General features: G+C 45.8%; 1 protein-coding gene across 3 annotated transcripts in view; it reads right to left on the bottom strand.

Annotated features, from left to right (window-relative positions):
• The window catches only part of LARGE1 (LARGE xylosyl- and glucuronyltransferase 1), a 500,680-nt gene that overhangs the window by 196,453 nt on the left and 283,983 nt on the right, over nucleotides 1-20,244 (bottom strand). For all 3 annotated transcript variants that reach the window (XM_073213795.1, XM_073213797.1, XM_073213796.1), the window contains one exon: nucleotides 15,452-15,623. In XM_073213795.1, the coding sequence (XP_073069896.1) occupies nucleotides 15,452-15,623 (172 nt within the window). The remainder of the gene's footprint in view (nucleotides 1-15,451; nucleotides 15,624-20,244) is intronic.

Raw genomic sequence — 20,244 nt, forward strand, 5'->3', positions numbered from 1 at the left:
GCTTTTGCTCGCAGACACAGTGTGTGAGCAGCACACACAGCAGGCCTGAGACTGCTGTCCTTAGAAAGGCCTGCTTGCAAAGTTGGTCCTATGTGGCATGTGCAAACTTGGGTTCCAGGCAGATTCTCACTCTTCCCGATAAGAATGGCTCACTGTGTCTAAAGTGTCTATGCAAAGATTATGGTTTGTGATGAGCACCTGTTTCCTTTCTGGGAGTCTGGGGTTTTGGTGGGAGCCAGGCAGAGGGTGCCTAGGTGAGTAGCTGGCAGCAAAGATCATGGGTGCTAAGTTTCTGACAAGCTTCCCTGGTGGACAGCATTTCAGCCATGTTACTACAACCTGCTGCAGGAGGAATTAAGCATATCCCACGTGAGCCCAGTGGGAGAGGACTCCAGACGCCTGAGCCTCGTCACCTCTGGATTGCACCCCGTGCACTCTTCTCCTTTGCTGGTTTTGCTTTACGACTTCTTTGCAGGTGTAGGTCACAGCTATCAGTATGACTCATGCGGAGTCCTGTGAGTCCTCCTGGCAAACCACTACTGCTGATGGGCTTGGTTTGGGGCACATGACCATCCCAAACCATCATCGCCTGGCAGGTGGCTGTGGCCCTCTGCTGGCCAGTACCGGTCATGCCCTTATCCCTGCACCGTCCCTTATACACATTGGAAACCAACTGAGACAAGGAGGGACAATGCCGATGCTTGTCGATGAGGGACATGGTCCCTGAGCTGGCAAATCAGCAACCCCACCATGGGGAAGCACAAATGCCATGTGTTATGAGGTACATGCGCTATAAACATCAACACCCGCAGCATCACAGGGGAAGAAGAGCTGAACTTTTCCGGCTCTAAATCTAAATGCTTCCTCTTGAATTCCCCACTCAATCTGCTAAACTGGGACACAAGGGACATCTTGGAGATCTCTCACCTAAGAGAGATCTCCTCTCTCTTGGACCCCACCTTACCTGAACATCCACTTCAGACTGACGGTTGCTGCATCCTACCTCCACCTCTGTTCAGGCAATGATCGTTTCGTCCTCGGATTACCGACACGGCCCCCTCACTGCACTGTTTCTGGTCTGGCTTCGTCCAGCTCACCCCCCTGCCGCTGCATATCCCCTTTCCACACTGAGGACTTGTCTGACCAGATTGCTCTCCTCCACAGAGACAGTCAGTGGATTCTGTCTTCCAGAGAAGCCCAGCTCCTCAGCACGGCATGCCACACCACACCTGCCCTGCTCTAGCGCCTGCCTACTGTCCAAACTTCCATCACCCTCCCAGTCCATCCTCCCAAACTTAACTCTTTGCCTGAAATATTCCAGTCACTCAGAACCCCCTGATGTTCAGGCAATACACCGTGCTGCCTTTTTGTCTTCAGGATGTTGGCTCATGGTGTTTTCCTGCCTGAAATGGCCCATTCTCCTTTTCCCACATGGAGATTGCCAGTCAGTCCACAAGACCAATTTATCATATGTTGTGGGTGATGACTGCCAGTCTTGAAAGTTAATTGCTCTCTCCAGCGCAGCAATAGTGTGCCTGGTACATGTCCCCTCCTCTCTTACCACAGTCCTTTCCTAGCATTTGTTCATGCTTCTGAATTCTCAGTTAGAGAGTCCTTTCCATGAAGGTAGGTGTACTATCTTACCCATCCTTAAAGTTCAGTACCAACTTGGGGACTGACAGGAGTCAGGCTTAAACACCTGTGAATTGAACTGACCTAGGAGAGATGGCTGTGATCCTGGCTCTGCCACTCACTAGTTAGATGACCTGGGTATGTCATTTACCCTTCGTAAGCATTGGGTGCTCACTGTTGTAAAGTGATTAGACTATCCGTATGTCAGGACTGTTGTGAGAAGGGAAGCAGCTAATGTCCATAGAACATCTAGATGACATGCATGGTCTGGACTGTGCCAGGCATCTTATAAAAACTAGTTCCCTCCAAGGGCTGCCTTTTATTTTATTTTATTGTTTTTTTTGCCTTTTATTTTTAAACAGTCTAGTATCACATTGTTTCAAAAATAAAAAGAGGATTATTGGCTGGATTTGAGAAATCTTTTTAATCCTGTAAGAATTTTTGCTATCATGGGGTGCATCTGGGTGTCTCTTCTGACATCTAAGCAGTAAAACAGAAGCCCTAAATTGTCAGGCCTTCTTTGTCCCTGAGACCCACCCAAAGGCAAGCAAGAGAACAGAAACCAGGGCTCCTTTTCGAATGGGGCAGTTGTTAATGGAAAAAATACCCTTTTGCTTCTAAAGAAGCTGGTGGCTTCACCTGGTCTTATGCTGGCTGACAGCTTCCCTTAAGCAGCCCCTCCATCCATCTCAATAAGGGGACAGCACATACAGCTCTGCCCACTGCACCCTTCCAGATGGGCAAGCCTGGCGCACTGCATGGAGAAGAGAGTGGCTATCTGTCTTCCTTGACAGGCCACGTCCGTCCTTGTCATATATTAGATGCTGCTAATAATCTATTGCATAATAATCTATGCATTGAGGAGAAAAACAGTTGTGTCCTTGTGATAGTCACAAAATGACAAGCACCAATTTCCTCTCTTCACGAGTAAGCAGAGGAGCAGTAAGTTGGTCCCTCTTGTAATTTCAAGGAAAGATCATAGACTCCAGTGGGGCCTAACTGAATCTGTGGCCTTCTATGGATATGAACGCATTTGAGCCTAGGCAGTCAGTCACCTTTCCCTGGTGTCACATATCCTTCCAGGAATGGGGAATTAGGGCATTTATTTATCTTCTGAAAGAGGGAATTCATTACTGGCTGTTCAACTACATCTGCAGCCCTAGAAGAGGAAACTCATAATTCAAGCATCTCTGAGGCTAGGATTGAGTCCAAGCAAGAAAGGAGATGAAGTCTGAACTACACACAACAGGAGCACAGGGCTGCTTCAGAAAGTTACTCAAAGGGCATAGGATTGGGGGTCTTCGAGGTAGAAGCTAAGAAATAAGTTATAGAAAGTTCAGATTTTATTTCTTCTTTTGGGCCAGTCATCATCAACCACTTAAAACCACCATCACTACTACCACCTGACTGATCCCACACATTTTCATGAGTAGTGGTGGGCCAGTAAGGAAGTGGTTTCCAACAGAGAAAGATTTGGCCTCTCGAGGGACATTTGGTGACACCTGGAGATCTTTTTGGGCTGTTCTAACTGGGGAGGTGGATGCCACTGGCATCTGGTGGGCAGAGGCTAGGGATGGCACTAGACAACCTACAAAGTATAGGACAGCCCCCCCACAATGGAGAATCATCTGGCTGCATATGTCAAGAGCACCAAGGCGGAGAACCCCTGCATGAGAGCAATGGTTCTCAAATCACTGACAGTGCCTGGGCTATTGCTGGGGGATGGGAGTGGGCCTTGGGCTTATGCAATTTGGAACGACCCTCAGGGACTCTGAGACCAAAAGCCCCCTGCACCTTAGAGCTAACCTACAAAGCTAACATTCAAAGCCCCTTTGGCTAAGATACCTGTAGAACAAATGAGAAAAAAAAAATTGGCTTCTTTTCTAAACACCTGACTCTGAAGACGGGTTTTGTCCTTGTCCTATAAATTCATTCAACAGGTATTTGCTTCTTGCCCCCTTCCACTATCTGTTCGGCACCTGTCTCTCACTGCCACCCCCACTGAGTCCCTCATGGCTTTATTTGGTCCCAAACCCTCCTGCACTCTCTCCCTTCTTTCAGAATGACCCAAGACAGTGCTATCCCCTCTCTGCATCCACAATGCTACCTTCACAAACAAAACCTCTTTGACTCGGACAGCTGATATCAATGAAATGTTAGAAGAACACGCCAGCCAAAGAATTCGCATTGATGGTAGGGCAACTGCTAACATCTTCCCAGAAGTATCTGAGATTTCCAGAGAAGGATTAGTCAATTTCTAATGGACCAAGCCTCAGAGAGTATGGCGTGTATGTCTGGTACCAAGCTCACTAAATATTTATTGAATGTCTGAATAAGTGGAAAAGACTTCTGGGCAGAAGCTTCCTGTAGTTTCAGGTTTAATTCTTAAGTTGGTCAATATCTTTTCTGGAAATTTTCAAAAATTATAAAATGTTTCTGTTCCATGACTCAATGTCCCTCGGCTTCCCTGGCCTCCATATCCACAACGTACGTAAAGATTCGCTTCCAGGAAATTAGCCCTCAGAGTCTGTGATGGGAGTGCCCCAGGAGATGGCAACGTGTGAGACATGAGTGAGGCAGTTACCAAAAATTCAACAGCACAGATGAATCAGGATCCTGTGGTCATACAATGAAAGGCAATCAGAGAGCGGCCTGCTAAGACCCTGAAATCCTTCACTTTTACTGATTCTAATCAGTCTCCTTATTCAGCTCACTCTCGTCTGGGCCAGAGTGCTACCCATCTCCCATCTCTCCTCTACCACTCCTACATAAAAGGAAAAGCTAGAGAAATACTACTAATAAAAATAATAACACTGTATTTTCTGGGTTTTAAGAGGCCTCTGATTGTAGGATATATATAAAACATTTTCCAGGAGAAAAAGACTGTCTGTCAAGTTGCTTTTGTATGTCAGATCTCAGTTTCAGAAATGGTAAAATCTGAAAAACCCTGCCATTGAAGAACTGAGATAATATAACAAATACCTGGCAAAGTACTAGGTGAATTACTCATTTTGCTTCTGAAGTATTATTTCAATTGAGCCTGAGAAACTGAAGTGTAAATTGCAGGAAGGAGCCTGGCCTCAAACGGCAGGTGCAGGGCTGTCGCACTCCAAAGCCTCCTTACCCCACTGAGACATGCAGCCCGACTTTACTCCTTCTAATTAGGGTGTCATCCTGACTCTTTCTTACCTGACCTTCCCCCCAGACTCCCTTCTCCATCTCAATCGAGGATGTTTGGGGAACTTTCCTTATTCATGGAAAACTAATATTGTCCCCTCTAGTATGAAGAGCCCCCCTCCCAGCCTGGATCTTTTACTACTGTAGACAGCTGCCACATTGTGATGACAGTAAAATGACTCTAATATTAGCAGCAGTAGCTAAATGCTGATAGTACTAACTTGGCATCAGGCTCTGAACTAGACCTTCATATGCATGATCTCAGTATATGATAATGCTGTGAGCATTGTCACCCCCATTTTGCCAGTAGGAAACAGGTTCACAGATTTGTAGCACCAGGGTCATAAAGATGGTAACAGGATGGGGAGTAACCCAAAGGAAAGGCCCTGGCCTTTGCTGTCCCCTGACCCCCAGGGCCTGGGAGTGGATACTTGAGCTGGGTAAGGAAGAGAGGAAAGAAATACTTCATAGTCACTTGTAAAAACTGTCTTTCCTCTTCCTTCTGAGCGTCAGAGTTTCCCTCTTCACTTTGCAGAGATCCTGGATCCCTGTGCATTGAGGAAAGCCACATGGTTGACAGAAGTCCTGACTGCCCGGGCAGGATTCTGGGGCGGTACCAGCATGGCTGCTCGGCCTACCCCATGAGCAGTCCCAGGACGTGGCTGCAATGCACTGGCAGTTTGAGGCAGGAGGTGGCATCAACTGGGCACAAACAGGGCCTCCTGGCACATGTAGGGTGAGTTCAGTGTTCCCTCCTCTGATGAATTCTGCTCAGCATTTGTTCTGCTCCTCCTCCTAGCTAATCACAGCTCGCCGACCCACTCACCCAGCCTCTGCTTGTTGACTGCAGTCCGCCAACCCCAGTGAGCCTTCTGTTAGACACAGCAAATCCAGCTACTCTCCCTTCAGGACCAGGAGCCACAGATTAGCACCCCTGGATTCTATACTGGGGCATACCTGCAATTCCAGAAAGGAAACTGTAATAACCGGGTGAGACCATCTATTTTAACAACAGAAAGCTCTGTTTTTGCTCCATAAAGAAAACATCTAAAGATATCTTAAGCTGGGGCCTTTTCTTATGCGAGTCAGCCCTGCTCATCCTATCTCTGCCCATCCCAAACTGGAACTCATCACCCAGGGCTCTCCACTCCACCTTTCTGGCTCATCTCTAATCTGTGACCTTCAGTTGCCCCCAAGGACAACATTCCACTACAGGCTACTGTCACATCTTGCTTGGACCTCAGCAGTAGCCAATCCGCTACCTGCTGCCACAACTTTCTTTCAAGGTACTGCTTTCCTGCCTCATCCTTCAGATGACACAGTAGCCAAAGGGATCTTTCCAAATCTGAAAATCTTGAACATATGTGTCTGTACCTGAAACTCAGAACCACCTTTCAGTTACTTTCAGACAAAAAGTTATAAGACTCTTCATACTTTTCTTGCCTTATTTCCCATCCCACAAAACACCTAGAACCTTAGGCTTTATTTATTCACTTATTCAACAAGTATTTACTGAGCACCCACTGTCTGTTTCAAGTGCTAGGAATGCATCAGGAATAAGACAAAGTCCTCTGCCCTTTGTCTTTATGTATTAGCAGGACAGACACAATAGCCAGGTAAAGCCAGGGGCATCCTGGGGACCCAAATCTGTGCATGTGTGTATGTGTAGGGGGTGCAGAGCATCCACCTTGACAAGTAGCTACAAACTAAATTAAAAGCTGATGGGTGCTATAAAACACAGGAAAAGAGCAGGGTGAGAGGGATGGGGTAGGATCTCAGGTTGCAGGAAAATCTCACGGAGAAGCTGAGATGTGAGCAAAGACTTTTGGGGAGTTAATGGCTGCAAGACAGGGAGAGATCTGGGGGTCAAGCATTCCTGGCAGAGGGACATTAGAGCAAAGGACCAAAGGCAGGAGCCTGGCAGGTCTGTTTGAGGAGATGCAAAGTCCCTCTCAGTGTGGGTCTGCACCCCTCCCTCCCTGGACCTCAGGCCTTTGCTGTTGGCATTCCCTCCAAGAGGCCACCGTGGCTAATGCCTCCACGCCGCCTTGCTTCAGAAGCCTTCCTGACCCTCCCACCTGCCTGACCAGGACTGCTTTCCCTGCAATGTGATTCTACTGCACCCTGAATCCTGTCTTTCAAGGTACTTCCTACACTTTCATGTAACTGCGTGTTCAGTTGCCTCTAGAATCTAGTGGTTACGAACGTGGGCTCTGGGGTCAGCCTGGCTTCCATCCAGGCTTTGCTAGTAACTCACTATATGATCTCAGGCAAGACACTTAGACTTTTATGAGGGATAATGAGGTAGCCTGGTGCCTGACACATGGAAAGCGTTTAACAGACTGGGTCTATCTTATTTGTGATTTTATCTTCAAGGCCTAGGACAGGCCGAGGGGCTCAAAACATAACAAACTGAAGAAAGACTGAGCAACTGAATGAATGGGTGCTAAAGGCAGGGGTGGCAGGGGGGTGCAGGGGGCCTAGGAAGGCAGGAAGGCTTCTGCTCCCCTAACTTCCAGGAGTTTCACGTTAAAGAACAGCAGAAAACAAAGATGCAGAAGGAAAGGAAGGGAATTATCATTTATTAAATACCATGCAAGGCGGAGCCACCTCCGGACCTCACCACCAAGGTAAGGTCTAGGACTGTATTACTAGACCATTTCCCCACTTTCATGGAACACCACAAAAGAGGCCCGGGAAAATTAAAGAATTTTTTCTGGTATGGTTAGAGAAGGCAGATCCACCTCAAAGTTAACCTGAAAACTAATTTAAAACCTCTTCCCTAATTTTTTCAGGAATAAAGTTCTGATGTGCCTTGGATGGTGAGCATCTCAGCTTGTCAAGTGGAAGCACCAGGAGCATCTAAGGAGAGATTCGGAGTGGGAATTCCTGGATTCTGAGCAGAAGCCGGTGTGGACAACAGATGTCAGCATCTGCTGGCAGCACACAGGAGAGGAGGGAGGGGGAAGGAATGTCAGAGGCCATAGGAATTTTCCACGTGGAAAATTAACAAGGAACTAGAAGTTAAAAAAACAGTGAAAACTGGTGGCCAGGAAGGAATGCTATGAAAACCAGCAGTGAGTAGAACGTTTAAAACCAGTGGTACAAATGAGATGGAAATGCCCCAGCCTTTCAGCAGAACCCTGTGATTAATGACAAAGACCACAGACCCAGCCTCGGTCTCTCCCCGCAGAATTCCAGCACCTTCTGAACAATAGTGAATTACACACACAGATACTGCCTGTTGGAGACATAGTAAAGCACTTTGAGACTATACCTTTCACAATTTCTGTTTTTCTTCCCTTCAGCAATGCAGCCTCTCCAGCTAAGTAGGTGACAGGAATAGGTGTAAGCTGAGTAACTAACTGTCCACAGCACACCCTGGGAGAGGCCCACACCAGGCTGGTGGAGGCGGGCAGGCTTTAATCAGGGACACCTGAGTGGCCAAGGTTAAGTGATCTGAGTTTTGGGGGCTCCTGGGTTATGTGGTCACCCCAAATGAAAAGGAGCAAATGGGAGAGGAACACACTTAGACACAGCAAAGAGGAAGGAAAGGAGGAGAGAACTCCGGGGCCTGAGCATCTGCTGGGTACCCAGATCAGCGAGTCACCTCCCTAAACCTCACACCACCGTGACATGTCAGTGTCTGTGTTCTACAGGTACAGGAGCGAGGTGAAGAGGTCAAATGAACATCCCACGACCATCCGCTGATGAGTAGACCAGCAGGGATTTGAAACTTGGCAAACTTGGTGTCTTACGTTGCAAAACTTTTCCAACTCCACCAGTTCATTGAGAGAGAGAGATGGAGAGAAGAGGAGAGGAGGACAGAGGAGGGGCAGGCCACGTGTATGAATGATGAGAACTGAAGAAATGCGGGAGTATTTGAAAAAGATTTCAAGGCAAAAGTCAGGATAATCACAGAAGGTCTACACATGCCTTTTCAAAAGCATTATTTTCCATGTTCTTCATATTCGGCTTTTCTACATTCCTGTATACTTACAGCCAGCCCAGGCCTGATGGCTTTGTAACAAAGTTGCAAGGTAGTGGAGCTCTGGTGGGAGTCCTCAGAGAAAATGGAATATGGGGAGAATAATGCACGTTTATCTGGTCCATTTCTCACAACCACCCCGTTGGCATTGTTCCTATTTCACTTGGGCCCAGAGAAGTCAGGTAACCTGCCCTCAGTCACAGAGTCACTGGGCAGACCACTGGGGCTCACAGCTACTGTAAAGATGGTGTTCAGGGAAGACACAAGGTGGGCCAGAATTCTAGAGGCCAAGGTTTTATTTCTCAAATCCTGGGAAAACTATACTTTCCTATGCCTCTGATTCTGCAGCCTCCATGCCTCTGTTCTCTGAACGCCCATATCACCTTGGCCTGCCCTCTACAACTGCTTCATAGCGTCACCTAATGTCACATATTTAACGCAGGTCTCTCCAAGGAGATTCAAGTTCCACCACCTCCTCCTCTATGAATGTGGAGTGCAGGGTAAAGAGTATTGGATTTCAAAAGACAAGAAGTAACAAACGGTGGTGAGGACGTGGAGAAATGGGAACCCTCCTACACTGTTGGCGGGAATGTACATTGGTGCAACTGCTGTGGAAAGCAGTATGGAAATTCCTCAAAAAACTAAAAATAGAAATACCATTTGATACAGTAATTCCACCCTTAGCAATTTTCCCAAAGAAAATGAAATCCAATTAGAAAAGATATTTGTTCCCCTATGTTTATGACCATACTATTTGCAACAGCCAAGATATGGAAGCAACCTAAGTATCCATCAACAGATGAATGGCTAAAGAAGAGGTGGGACATATACACAATGGAATATTATTCAGCCATAAAAGGAAATGAAATCCTGCCATTTGAAACAACATGGGTGGATCTAGAGAATATTACGTTCAGTAAAATAAACCAGGCAGAGAAAGACAAATACCATATGATTTCACTTATTTGTGGAATATAAAAACAAAGCAAAACAGCAGCAGACACTGAGAAGTGACTAGTGGTTACCGAGAGAGGGGTTGGGGTAAGGGGGGAAGGGGAAGGGGATAAAGGGGCACAGTAATTCCCAATCACAATATAAGTTGGTCACAGGGATGGTAGTGCAGCATGTAGAATACAGTCAATGATTCTGTAACATCTTTCTATATTGATACATAGTGACTACATGAGAGGGGGTGAGTATTTAATAATATAAGTAAGTGTTGAACCACTATGGTGTACATTTAAAACCAACATAACAGTTAAAAATAAAAATAAAAAGAGTATTAGATTTAGGGTTGGGCTATCTGAGTTCAGATCCCGGTTCTACAACATGAAGACTTGAGGCTCTGGGAAGCTACTTTGCCCCCTTAAACATCAGTTCCTAAATCTGTGAAATAGGAACATGAACAGTAACTACTTCCATGGGAGTGTTGTGAGGATTAAATGAGGTTAAGCACAAAGAGCTACCAGAGGGCTGGCACAGAGTAGTGCTTAAAAATGACAGCCATCATCAGTCCACAGAGTCTGTTAGGCTATTTAACAATACCCACTGTGGGGACACACCTGCCTGTACCATGGTGCTATGGGGGTGAGCAGGGCAATAATGCCCACCGGTCCTTGACAGTTTGGCCATACCTGTTTTGGGGCAAGAACTTGACAGTATGGCAGTACAGTCTTCTTCATGGGAAGGCATTTGATCTGAAGAATAAAAATTCTATCCTGAATGTTCACCATGGCTTTCTTCTAAGGGCTTCAACTATGGGTGTGCACTTATTTTGGTGCCTTTATAACAGCTTCCCCCGATCACTAAAATTAGATGTTATATCCAAATTTCAGTGCCGTTATTATGGCAATTGGGGGTCGTGGGTGACTCGTGATCAGTGATGACCTTTGAACTGAGAGGCAGATCCCACCTCCCAGGTCGGTGGGCATCCCCGCTCGACCTCATGAGGAAGCCTGGAGAGGAGGCAGGGACAGCAGGAAGAGCAAAGACTCCAAAGCCACATGGTCTGGGGCTCAGCTCTGCTGCACAGCGGCTCTGTGAGCATGGAAAGTTAATTGACCTCTCTTGGGCTCAGTTATTTTGTTTTACAAATATGCAAAGCTTCTAACTCAGTGCCCAGAACCGTAGTACTTAAGAAATAGTATTTCCCTTTGCTTTATAAACACCCATTCATCCACCTCCTCCTCACCGGTTCCATGTGGATGTCCAGTGAGGCAGTTCAAATCTAAAAGGCCCCCAACCAAACTCCTGGTCTCCCCCAGAATCTGCTCTTCTTTCATGTCAGCCCTCCAGCAGCCCGGGGTGTCCTCCGCTCTGACCTCTCTCACGCCCCACATCCAATCAGCAGAACACCCTGGCAGCCTGACCTTCAACATGTACCCCTACCACGAAGTCTTTCACCTCCACTCGGGTCTGAGCCAGCGTGTCTCCCCTGGGTGATTCCAACAGTCTCCTTAAATGGTTCCCTTGCTTCCTTTTATTCTCAAAAGGGTGGTTAGGATGACGCATTAAAAACACAGAAGATGGACAGTGGCTTCCCATATCAGTGAAGGGAAGGCCACAGCCCCTACTGCCCTACAAATGAGGCCCCAGTGATCTGACCTCACCTGCACCCACCCCTCTCCTGGGTTCATTCTGCTCCCACTCCACCTATTCCTCAAACAAGCCAGGCCATATCACTTCTGAAACTTCACACATACTGTTCCTTATGCCTAAGCACTGTTCCACTCTTCCCCTAGATAGCTGGAATGCTGTTCTTTCAACTGCTTCAGATTATACTTAAACATTAACCTTTCTTGTAAGACATTTCCACCACCAGCATATTTGGATATTTGGATATTAAAACAATGTGCATGTGCACACACACACAGGTATGTCTTATCTCTTTTCTCTAATTTCTTCTGGGGCACTAATTACCAGCTACTATACTATATATTTCACTTGTTTATTGTCTCCTGTCACTCAAATACACACTCATATGCATAGGGATTGGTTTTCTTTTATTCTTACAATATTCCCAACAGTCAGGAAACTACTGTCAATTAGCAGGCTCAGTCAATATGAGCGAATGGGTGATGCCTTGAAGGGCACATCTGATTCTTTCTGCTAAGAATTAGTTGCTCTGAAAGTCCTCCGGCAGCTGGAACAGGCTTGGTAAGGGTACAGATTGCCAGTGTGGGAAGAGGCATCGGCCCTGTAGGTGACATGGAGCCTCAGGGAGCACGTGGACACCCCCAAGAGGCAAAGCTGACCCTGGCGGAGGCAGAGGATGGGGCTAAACCCTTACGAAAAGGTTTCTCACTAGATTCTTCCTGTAGTGAACTTCAGAAAGGGGGATTTCGAGACACCATTAAGGAGTCAAGTGTATGTGTGATCTGGACACAAGGGCCACCGCAGCCCAGAGAACTAGCTGCTCTGAGGCAGAAATTTAACAAGGCCAAATGGCATCAAGGGCCCACAAATGTCGAACTGAATGGTGTCAGTGCAATCCCCTTCATGAGAGGGGACTCCCCCTCTGGATTAAGCATTCCATGGTTGTGGGTGTGTTCTAGGAGGCTTTCCTCCTATTCTATGACCTGGCTCCTAATCGTTCCAGTTTAGAAAAAAAATAATTACCCTGACCTGACAAAAAAAATACAAAAGCTATACAAAAAGAGTACCATATGGAGAAGCGAAAAGCTTACTTCTTTTCTTTTACCCTCCGTCTTTTCCCAGAAAAGTTAGGGCGGGCATGGAAAAACCTCAGGTGTTTTTATACTCTTTTACTGGTGAGAGATAAAAATACAATGCAATCTGTCTTGTTTGTGAGCTCCTTGAAGGTAGGTGCCGTGTACTCGACAGGGTTTAGATTATAGCAGCCTCTAATATATTCCTGTGCACAGCAGGGGCCTAACAAATGCTAGAAATAAACCAATGAATGAATGAGCAGAAAAAATGCAGCCTATTAACTCAGCCCTTGCAGTCACATTCTCCCTGCCCTGACCTTGGCCCATACTCTCTGCTCTGCCCCAGGAAATGCCTTGAATCTCAGCGTTCTCCAAATGCAAATCTTGGGCCAGCTGTGGGAACGGCCGGAGCCTTGGAAACCTCCCCTTCCACCGATGGTACTGGGGATTCAGCAGCATGATTACACTCCACTGTTAATGGCTACAGAACCCCACTAGCACTGTGGCTGGTCCCATCTGGGACAGAGGCAGTGCGATTTCCTAGCCACGATGCTACAGTTAGTGACCACATGTTCCAGGGATGTTGCTGAGCTACACTTATCCCAGGGAGACGTGCAGCTCTAATGGATACTGCAGGCTGAGTTTCTGAGGAAGAAGACCCTGGTCTGGAAGCTAACTTAGGGGGAGCTTTTGGGAATAGCATCTGTGAAAGCAAAGAGAAGGAAAAGCAGGACTGGGCAGAGGGAGAAACCTAGCCGTGAGGCAGTCTGCAGGGAGCACTCCAACTGCTCTTGCAAGATACCACATCCATCAGTCACTCCGTGATGTGGAGTGCTCCAGGAAGGGGGTGTGGCTGGAGGCCCAAGAGCTGAGGATCACCTGCAGGCAGAACTCCCAGCAGCTGGACGAGAAGCCCCTTATGCCCAAAGCAATATCCACGTGCACACCACCACTCCTGTCTGGCTGGACAGGGCACGGGGATCGGCCCTCTGCAATGCTGGCCCTGAGGTCTTCTCTGACCCCCTTCAGGAGAGGTGATGCTCACTTCCCTTCGTGGCTCATTTCCGTATTCCCAGAGACCAGTGCACTGCCTGATGCACAGTAGGGATGCAATAAATGCATCACTGAATACCGGACATCTGCATAAAAATATGAATACAGTACCATGTGATCATTAAAAAACTTCTCCTGAGTTCAATGTGGTCAGAAAAACAAACAGAAATGACAAGAGGGGACTTGAAAAGAGACTCACATGAAAGTCAGCACACATGTGCATTCGAGTCTTAACTCCGGGTCAAACCCTGCATCCTGCCAGGCTTCAGGTTTTTTGTGTGTGAAATGAAAGGACAGATGCAAATCCAAGCGTTCTATGAAGGAGGGATTAGACAGCTGAGACAGACTCAGTTTCAACAGTTTTGCTAAATGCCTTTATCAGTGCCACTATTGACACGGGGATGTAATGTAAGTTTGGTCCTAACACAGGAAAGAATCTGAGGGTCAGAGTATCTCCTCCATGATATGTTGAGGACTTTTTTCAATCAGCCCAGAGCTAAGAGGCCACCAGAAGGAAGCTGAGAGAGACTGGAGTGGATGAGTGTAGATAAAGTGAAGGTTCCTAAGGCCAGGATTCTCTCCTGGCCCTGGTCAGCTAGCTCACTACACATGTGTGGGCAATATGCCATTATTGACCCTATAGAAAGAGCTCCGCCCGGTGCCCTGGGCGACACAGTGGCATGGTCACAAGGCTACAGGAGAGCAGAGAAGAGGATGGAGTGGTGGCAGCGCCAAGGACAGAGACTGAGATGGCTGCCTGGGCCAGAGAGGCCCAGAGGCAGAGACCAGCTTGCTGCACGCAGACTCACTCTGAGTGGATGGGATTCTAGTGACTGCCCTGCCACTGTGGGAATAAAGTTGGGTGTAAACCCTTCCAGCCCAAGAACATTCCACTGTCATTTCTTTGGTCTCACTGAATCCATAGTGCACTTGCCTGGGGCTGAAACCCATTGGCAAGACAGCGAGGGACTGACTGTTCTGTCTGGGAATGGGAATAGAAACCAACTGGAGTATCCTGATTTATGAAAATGCTGTCATTTAAAAGCACTTAAGCAGTATCTCACCTTTCTAGGATAAGGAGCTATACAAAAGAGGCAAGAGAGATTTTAAATACAGAATGTATTTATAACACAGAAGCCAGAATGCAATGGAAAAAAGCAAGCTAAGAATTAAAGAAAAAAAATCTCACTAACCTTCTCTCTCATTGTATTTGTCAATATAGAGAAGAATTCTAAAGATCATGCAATTTTAAGGAAGACATCATGGAGAGGGGGATTAAAACAATAGTGCAAGACTTGTGCTAACCTGTCATGTTTCTCATGTATCCACTCCGGAGTTAAGTCTACCTATTGGGCTCACAATTTCCCCACCAGATACTCTCACATTGACCAGAGCTACAATAATAGCTCAGAAGAAACTCACCGGATTAGAAGGAACATCTATAAAGCCAAACTTATATGCCTCCTTAAAATGATAAACCACAATTTAATGAAAGCAAGAGCCATGAGGCCATTTTCCAGCACTTTACAATCAATACCCATCGCTACCACCTCACAGGCTTTCTCAGCCATCAGCGTATCATCCGATCAAGGAGAAAACCAATAAATGCATGTCTCTGCTCTGGTAAGTCAACATTCAATTATCTGCATACAAAACATATCCTTTTGATACTTATCTCTTACAAAGCACCCTAAATTGGGTTCTTCCCATGAACACAGACTCTTCATTTACTAAAGAAATGCAAAATCCCAGCTTTACTCTAACATGTTTCAAATGCCAGTAGAGCTGATACTCAACTCTATGTGCAATTTCTTATTCATTTCATTAGCGTGACCTCATTAAGAGTTGACCTCACATTAAAAAAAAAATACAAGCATTGTTTTCAGCATGCTAACCCCTGCAAAAGTAACAGGAAAAAGCAGGCTACAATTACCTTTGAACTTGTGGAACACGGCCCACAGCTCTGCAATGTCAGTCGCAAAGGTGATGTCTGTGTCAAGGACAATGACCCTCTCCAGGTTGGCAGGAAGAGTCTTGGTCAGGACGAGCTTCATCAGACCATAAATCCCAGAGTAATGTTTGTTGGGGATCCAGGAAACTTCAGACTAGACAAGGCAGGGAGTAAGAGAAGGGAGAGAAAAAACATCACTACATTTAATTTTTTTTGCAAAAACATTCTAAATAATTCCTGCTATATAAAAAGTATCTTATTTCAAACAATATGGCTTCTCTCTCACTTACCAACTTTACATTTCCCTGTATGGCCCTGGAAGATGACTGGTTAGCCAGAGACGGGTAAGATTCCTCAAGGGAGGAACAACCTAAGACAGACACAGTCGCAGGGGGGCCATCAGGTGAGAAATTGGGGATCAACAGTGGTGAAGCTTAGAACCTCACCCCCACCTGTTTTGAGAGAAAGCTTCTGCATCCGTGGATGTTTTATTGCCCTTGTCTAGCTCAGATTAGCACATAGTCTACAGGCACACACCTGATCATCTACAATTGCTCTTTTACAACACTAAACTATGTTTTCTACCTTTATCTCGCATCTACCTACCACTTCAGCATTTTATTAAAAATTAAAATAATAATAATAATAAAGGGAGAAATGTGGGATCCACATATAAATCAAGTACAAAAATCAAACGAATATTCATATTTGACCTGATTGTTTATAGTTCATGATGCGTGATCAAAACCGAAAGTTTCTGTGATGAATGCCCTTGTACTGTTCACCATGTAAGAACTTATTCACTATGTAAGAATTCGTTCACCATGTAAGAACTTGTTCGTTATGCTTCAGAAGATTGGAGACTGACGAGAATTAGGCTTGAGATGGATTAATGATTGTGCATTGACTCCCCTATACTGAATTTTATTGTTGTTAACAACCATTTGATCAGTAAATATGAGAGATGCCCTCTCAAAAAAAAAAAGTATCTTAAAATAAATTGTTGAGTAAGTGAATAAGTATTTTCTTAAAAATATGTCTATGTAATTCACAGTTTGGCATTGTCAAGTTTTTTTGGAAGAAAAAGTATCTCAATCAAGGGAGAGGGAAAGCAACATCGTGAAGTAACTATTACATGCAAACGCTACGTTCAGATTTTTTTAAAGTAAGATTTTTGGTGGTATAGAAACTATATAGGCTCATTGGAGAAAATAAGAATATGCACAAAAGTACCAAAATTTTATCATACTGTATGTATTTTTTTGCTAATAGAACCTAACTGTTCCTAGGTAGACTTATTTCTTTAAATCATATTTTACTTCTGTGTCACTGAAGATTACTACTTACTAGTACTGTTAAAGCTTACCCTTATCTATTTTTTCAAGCTGTAATTGAACCAATCAGTGTTCCAACCTTTTCCTGTTTCTCAGATAAACACACAAGGAAGACCTGGTCATAATCTATGCAACACCCTCCCCTGGGGAGCAGGAGAATATACATCATGGGTAGAAATGAACAACCCAGGTATGGCTATCTCTGAAACCCTCCCATAATATAATAGAACAAGTCACACATCTCGGTACCACTTGGTACCCAAAGGCAAGGCTGAAACTACTGCATAACACGAGTGTGATGAAGGCTTTCAAAGGCATAGATCATATATGAGGAAGGTCACTCTGGGTCGGGCCCTGTCCTAGCTGCTGTGGGGCATCTCCATGAGAGTCAAAGCTCACTTATTTTCAGAAGGTCACACTCACAATGGACCTCGTCAATGGAAAATGTTGTGCCTTATCAAGATTCCAAAAAAACATTCCTCCCTTTTGCCCTCATCATTTCATTTTGAGGACAATGTTCTAAAAAAAAAATTTAGTCATATTTAAAAATGAGAAACCAGAGTGTGACACCCAAAGATGTTCATATCCGCATTATCAAAAGAAACAGAAACCATCCAAATGCCCCAAAGTTGAACAGTTAATTAAAACATAAAAAAAAAAAATTTGGTAGCATACTATATAATGGCTAAGAACAATCTAGATTAAGATGTATGAAAAAGAAACTTGCATATGACATCAAAAGAAAAAAAAAAACAAGCAAGTTTTAAAATGGCTTTTGTTTAATAACCACTATGCATAATCTAACAACAGGAAAACACACCATCCTGATTTATTGAAGCATGGCATCAAATTACTAATACATATATGCATATTTAATTATTCTTTTCAACTTTTAAAAATGAGCAACTACTAATATCATAAAGAAAAAGCAAAGCATTACATTCTTTTTAACCACATAAAGACCTGGCAATGGGAGGAACAGGAACACGGAAGCTGCGTCAAGAAAGTTACAGAAAGGAATGCGTGTGACAACTGCTATGACCCGTTCCCTCTCTCAAACCCTCGCCCTGTTATGCTTTCATCTCCATTTCATCTGAAAATATCCTTTTAGCTACCCCTTATCATCAGTTTTGTAGTGCTCTTTCATGTGAGTGCGATTCTGACCAGAAAAGAAAAAAAACCCCACATAAACAGACTGCATTATTCACCAGGTGTCAGCCTCAAGGAACAAAACCTTCAGCCCTGTGTCTGTTGTCCCCTGTCACCTGGACAGCATGGAGTGGGGGACAAAGAGACAAAGTTAAAATCTGGACTCCAGTCCCATACAAGGTATTGATTTCTCTAAACCTCAGTTTCTTTACCTGTAAGATGGAGATGCTGCTGGCATCGCACGATTTATGTAAAAGTTAAAGGAGATTAAAGGACTCAAGTGCTTGGTAAGTCAAAGACCCTCAGCAAATACAAGCTCCCATTCTTTTTCCTGATTTCCCCTCCTCATCTCAAGTATTTAGACAGCTGTGCTATGTCACTGCTTCCTACTGGAGGTGGGGGTCTCCAGGGCAGCATCAAACCTCGACTCTGGCGTCACGTAATCCACATATCAGCTGGACAAGCTTGCTCAGTCTTTTTGAGCTTCTGCCCTTTATAAAGGGCAGTTCAGTGTGTGGGTGGAAACAGCACACTCAACCTGAGTAGTCTAAGGAAAATGTAATAACAAAAGGATTGTTTAACCCAAGTCTATGCAGAATTTAGGGGCTAACGAGGAATTGTGCAATACCCCGGAAGGTGAGGAGTGGGGGCCGTTACCCCTAAAGGCCTGAAGGACCAACGCCAGCAGCTGCCGGAATCCAGAGAGGGTGGCCTCCTGAATAAGCCCCCCGGAAGGAGCAGTGCCCTTCAGTAGAGGGACATGGCCTACTCGTGGCAAGCCCACAGGAGGGAACAGGGTGAGAGATCTCAGCCCCATCCCCTCCCACCCTCTGATCTCCTGCTAGGGAGCCCCTGTGGACCAACCCAAACGGAAGCCAGAGGGAAAGCAAGTCCTATGCATCAGCCCCACAGGGCACAAAGTGAAGGGCAGGAGAAGATTTGGAAGGACAAACCTCACAGCACCAGCACCATCATTAAGTTCAATGAGCAATGGCAAGATCAAAGCACAACGATATACACCGTAGATGAAAACTGTGCATCTTGGGTGGGGGGTGGCAGTGGATGAAAGGATGGATGGACAGAAACACGGATGGGCGACACGGGTGAGTGACTTGTGTACAAGCCCACAGCAAGCAAGATACAGAGCTAGAGTGCGGATCTGCCAGGGGAAGGTTTGCGTTCTTCCCCCCAACTACACAGCCTTCCTTGGGAGCTGGCTTCTTGGCTAGCCGTCATCTTAAGATCGGAGAGGCCCGAGGACTTTGGGAGTAATTCTCTCCAGTGGGCTTTATAAAACTGTTCCCCGGGAAAGCCCAGCCTGTAGAACTCAGCTCAGTTTCATCCTCCCCAGAGAATTCCCCCGGACTGAAGCTTGGCAATCCGCGGCCCATGCTGCAGAGACGTGCGATTTAATGAGACCTCTGATTAATTTATCCACCTATTTTGGTTACCATCAAAGCAGCAGAGCTTGGTGAAGGCTGAACACCACAGCGTTGGGTTAAGCCATCTAATTAGATCGCTTCGACTCCCGGCTTTGTTTTTTACACACATGCGAGGCACTCAGATGCACCGCAGAACAGTAGGACTACAGGAATAAATTAATCTCAACATGAGCCCAGGCATGAATGTCGCCCCAAGTCCCCAACTTAATACATAATCAATTAAGTCAGAGTGTTCAATTAGAGGTAAAGGAAGCATTCAGATGAGTTTATATTCAGAAAGAAAACCAAGGAATCTATAGAGGGACAGAACGTGTGGTAAGAAGCAGAGACATTCATTATAAATGGCTCATTCTCTTAGAAGTAGCATATAACCACCCCCCACCCCTCATCTAAATCTTGCTCTTCCTTCAAGACTCAACACAGAAGGCACCGCCCCCCAGCGTTACCTCTGGGCTGCCCCAGGCTGGAAGAAGGCTCCCAGAGCTGCCCCCCTCTCCAGCACAGCGCACCATCACGCTGGGTCTGATTTTCCGTCTCTCTCTCCTGCTGTGGGCTGGAACACTTTGAAGCAGGGACGGCATCATTTTCACTGTGACAATTTTACCGTGGTCATTACTCAAAAGAAGTCTGATGAAGGTGCACGACCCCAGAACTAGCCAGGCCTGGGTTCAAATCCTATCACTGACCCGTTCCTCAATGAGGAGCAGAAGCATACACCGTAATCACGGAAGTCCAGAGTCAGCACAGTGCCAACGACTTGTTGAGACCCCAGACCTGGGCTTTAGCACCAGGTCCACTTCTAATATGCTGTGTGACCTCAGGCAAGTCATTTTACCCCTGTGGGCCTTAT

This window comes from Manis javanica, chromosome 10 (genome assembly GCF_040802235.1).
Source record: "Manis javanica isolate MJ-LG chromosome 10, MJ_LKY, whole genome shotgun sequence".
Taxonomy (NCBI): Eukaryota; Metazoa; Chordata; class Mammalia; order Pholidota; family Manidae; genus Manis; species Manis javanica.